The sequence below is a fragment of the Papio anubis genome, unplaced genomic scaffold (assembly GCF_008728515.1).
Source record: "Papio anubis isolate 15944 unplaced genomic scaffold, Panubis1.0 scaffold2531, whole genome shotgun sequence".
Taxonomy (NCBI): Eukaryota; Metazoa; Chordata; class Mammalia; order Primates; family Cercopithecidae; genus Papio; species Papio anubis.
In genome coordinates, this window is record NW_022162603.1 from 842 (window position 1) to 4,951 (window position 4,110).

Here is a 4,110-nt window from a genome sequence, read left to right on the forward strand (position 1 = left end):
CCTGGCCTCGCTGCCCCCCCCCGCTCAGCCGGGCTGTTTCTGGGAGGCAGAGTTTAATCCTCCGGGACATGCTCCTGTTAAAGTAAAACCACAGGATTGACTGCGCTGTTGCATTTTTGTGGACTCGGCTGAATCTCTGTCACCTTGAAGGGTCCTTGGAAGCAGTGGAGGCCCCGGGCCTGACCAAGCCCCGTCCCTCTGTGCTCTGAGGGGTGTGACATGCGTCGGCTGTGGCCTTCCTGAGCACCCCCAGGACCCAGAGAGAAGCCCTTTCCGGTGCCCACTCCAGAAATGTCCGGTTTGCCAGCGCCGGCCCTTCCTCCTCCAGGCACAGGGTTTGTAATTAGAACTAAAAGCGTCTGTCCCCTGTCGTAACCATCAGGCCGCCAAGCCATTGTGTGCTTAATTAGCTGTGACTCTCCAGCCTCGGCAATCAGTTACCTAAGGGCCTGCATGTCCCCAGGTTTGTCCCCTTGTTTGGAAGCCACACAGGCTGTGGCAGACGGACTCAGGGCCCGGCCCTGTCCACACCGGACCCGTGTACACACCAGCCCTGTCCACACTGGCCCTGTCCACATCAGCCCCGTCCACACTGGCCCCGTGTCCACACTGGCCCCCAGCCCTGTCCACACTGGCCCTGTCTACACCAGCCCCGTGTCCACACCACCCCAGTCCACACCAGCCTGGTGTCCACACTGGCCCCATCCACACCGGCCCCATCCACACCACCCCAGTCCGCACCAGCCCTATCTACACCAGCCGCATCCATACCGGCCCCATCCACACTGGCCCCATAAGCAAAGGCTGGATTTTCCAGCTGACGAAGAACCTCGTGTCGGTAGGAAGGATCAGTGCCCAGCAGGGGAGCAAGTCAACTGGACTCATTCACAGAACAGGGGGTTGCTCACGCGTCACCCACAGGTTGTCAGAGGCTGTTAGGCTGGGCCTCTCAGGAGATGCGGCTCACGCCTGCCTGGACGGTGGGAATGGGTGCGGCTCCTCCCCCGTGGGCAGGTGGGACCGGCACATACCACGCAGAGGGACACAGGTGAGCTCCCAACTCAACACGCACACACCCTGAAGACTACAGGAGCTGCCCTCCGATGCCGCAGCACATGGGAAAAGGCGTGTCCAACACTCTTTCCAACCCCGGATGGCAGAATGTTGGAAACCACCGCCGTCTCGCCTACGCGGCGTTTGTGCGTATGTATGTATATTTTCTCAGTGGCTACCAAGGTCAGAGGATGGTTTCTGTGGATTTTCAGGGCTTACTTCTGAGCAGGAGTGTTTGGTCTGAAGCCAGCCTGTCCCTCACCCACCCGTGTCCCAGTTAACAGGCTTTTACCGTAACCAGCGGCCGCACTGCAGTGTGGCGGAGGGTCCGCAGTGGTGCGGGGAGCACCCAGGTGTGAGTCCCCAGGGCACAGAGTTGCGTTGTTGTTTTTGAAGACAAAGCTTGTCCCTGCATCCCTGACCTGCTGGCCCCGCAGTTGTCTCGGGTAGCTTCACAATGGTGGTGATCGCTGTGAATCTAATTTTGAAAGACTGTGGCTAAAAGACCCAAGCCCTGAACAAAAAGGCCCTGGGCCAAGTGTTTGCAGCCACCAAGGGCGAGTGTGTCCTGGAGCTCCGAGGCTCCCGCTGCTTCCCAGGTCTGACCTTCGGCCACGGTGCCCCCACCTGGGGGTGCACGGTCTCTGTGGTCACTGGATTTTATCCTCAAAGCGGCCCACATGCCGGCGGGCACTGAGGGGCCACAAGTGCCCCACTGGCTGCTCCACAAGCCCTATTGGACAAACACCATCTCCCGGGTCTTGTGACCCTGGAAAGGGGAGGACAGGTGAGCCGGTTACCCCTACAGGAGCCAGCCTGGGACGTGGGCAGAGGCAAAAAATGTGCATCGTGTAGAAAACAGCGGCCTGGGTGGGTCTCGCCAGGGGCTGGGCAGTCTCCAGGGGTCACCATCACCACGGCTGTGCCGGGCTTTGCTAGGCACTCGTGGGGCAGCAGCGGAGGTGACGACGTCACCAAAGACAGATGTGACAGGCACAGGCTGGCATGTGGGTGGGCAGGCGCTGGCACTGGGCACGGACCACCCTGGTCTTCCTAACACAGCTCGGGATACCAAGGCCAGGATTTACAACCCTCAGGAAGGAACAGAAGGTGGTAAACTCCACTTCTCTCTGGACATTAATAAAGAAATCAGGAGGCTGCAGATGTGGGAACACCTGCCCCAGGCCTTCCTGCACCACAGGGACCCCCCAGCAGGACTCCCAAAGGCCTCGGAGCCCTTAGTGTGCAGATTCCCAGGCCAGCCTAGGACCTGCTGAGTTCCGGGTGTGGAGAGGGCCCCAGGCTGCCCTGAGCAGAGGCCACAGCCTTCCTCTCGCAGGCCTGGAAGGTGCCACCCATGTCTCTTCCCAAAAGCTCTGTGAGGCCAGGTCTGTCTTTGGCCACCACAGGGACCAGGCCGTGGAGCCCAGAGGAGGAGAAGGGCCCCGGTTTTCCTGCTGGGCTGCCAGCCCCGTGAGCCCAGATCTGGGGAGGGCGCTGCTGAGGAGTGGGCTGTCGGGGCATGCGTTGGGGCCATCGGGGGCCTCAGAGAGCCTGTGGGGCACATGGTGGGGACAGGGGTCCACAGCAGGACCTCCGATCCTGAAAGTAGGAACCTCTGAACCCTGACGCCTCCCAGAGCTGGTGTTTTGGAATCTGGAGCAGCAGGCAGAGCTGCTGTCCTTGGGACGGGGTTGGGAGACCGCAGTGCAGTGCTGGTGGCTGGACAGGTGTGGGGCTTGTGCCTGCCACCCTCCCCAGAGGGGCCCATGCCGCCCGTGGTATTTGGTGTGAGACCATCTGCGGGGAAGGGACAGCAAATCCAAAACAGCACGTCCCTCCTCTGGGCCAGCACCTGGCCCTGCAAGAGCTCCATAATTACAAGGGGAAAAACAGGCAGGGAGGGCCGAGCTCGTCCGGGCCACGCAGTCGGGAAGGGGGGTACACGGCCGCTGCCTCCAGCTGTGCTGACACGTTCTTCGGAGGCGGGTGGTCTGCGAGGGAGCCTCCCTGTTCCCACTGCTCTGTGCTTAAATGGGGTCTCGGCCATCTCAGGAGACAACTTTTCTTTAAATTTCAAGGAAGACTTAATAACCAGCAGCTGAGGGAATGAAGAAGCTCATTATTCCTTACATCACCTAAGCCGGAGGACACACCTCATTTGTCAGCCTTCCCACTATTTTGAAATCAGGCCGAGCGCAGGAATTCTCATCACCCTTTTTTTTTCTGAGTCCAATTAAAACACAGGAGATGTGGCCCAGATAGGTGCCTGCACCCCCACCCACAGGGCAGGGCAGAGCCTCTAACTCCGAGGTCCTGGCAGGGGCGATGGTGCTGGGGGACGGGGTGAAGCACGTTGGCTCCATGGGGGGTCCCCAGGGCCTGCTGTCCACCCTCAAGCTCACCTGTGGGGAGTGGAGTAGGTCGTCATTGGTGGGACCCAGAGACCCTTCCTAGAAGGCCCCACCCAGGGGCTGTGATCCCAGGAGAGGGGGCACGAGGAGAGGGGGTGACAGGTGACAACCTCCGGAGGGGTCTGAAACACCAGCCTCAAGTGGGAGCAGACTCTGGCCACCTCAGGGACAGTCAGCGTGAGCTCAGACCTTGGTCACCGAGGCACAAGGCACAGAGCGAATCAGGGACCCAGGGGGACCGGAACCAGCCGGGGGGGGGGGACGGCAGTTCAGAGGCCCCCACTGTCCACCCAGCACAGGCCTCCACCCCGTAGCACCCGCACCCTCCTCCAACGGACTCCCTTCTGGGGGCGCCAGCAACTGCCCCTGTAGCCTCCTCCTTCCCAGCCCTCTTGGGCTCCCTGAAAAGTGGGGGGGGCCTGCAGCTCTGAGCCCCGTGGGACCTGGTCACCTGGACCTCCCTCCCCTGCCCCGAGGGCCCTGCCCTGACCTCCCTCCCCTCCCCCGTGGGTTTCCCCCACCTCCCTGCCTTCCCCCACAGGTCCCCCCTGACCTCCCTCCCCTCCCCTGCAGGTGCCCCCATCTCCCTCCCCTCCGCCGCAGGTTCCCACCACCTCCCTGCCCTCTCCTGAGGCCCCACCCC

The 4,110-nt window shown here is 61.8% G+C and overlaps 1 protein-coding gene across 1 annotated transcript; it reads right to left on the reverse strand.

Moving 5' to 3' along the window:
- Positions 1-719: 719 nt before the first annotated feature.
- Positions 720-3,949, reverse strand: LOC110743409. The gene is made up of 2 exons (XM_021939204.2): positions 3,459-3,949; positions 720-3,154 (listed from the first exon to the last, which is right to left on the reverse strand). Exon 2 carries the CDS (start codon positions 3,101-3,103, stop codon positions 2,147-2,149), a length of 957 nt encoding a protein of 318 aa, XP_021794896.2. The 5' UTR covers positions 3,104-3,154; positions 3,459-3,949; the 3' UTR covers positions 720-2,146.
- Positions 3,950-4,110: the final 161 nt, after the last annotated feature.

What these genes read in the sequence shown, in the direction of transcription:
- LOC110743409 (XM_021939204.2), bottom strand. Translation starts at nt 3,103, where the DNA reads ATGGCCGAGACCCCATTTAAGCACAGAGCAGTGGGAACAGGGAGGCTC.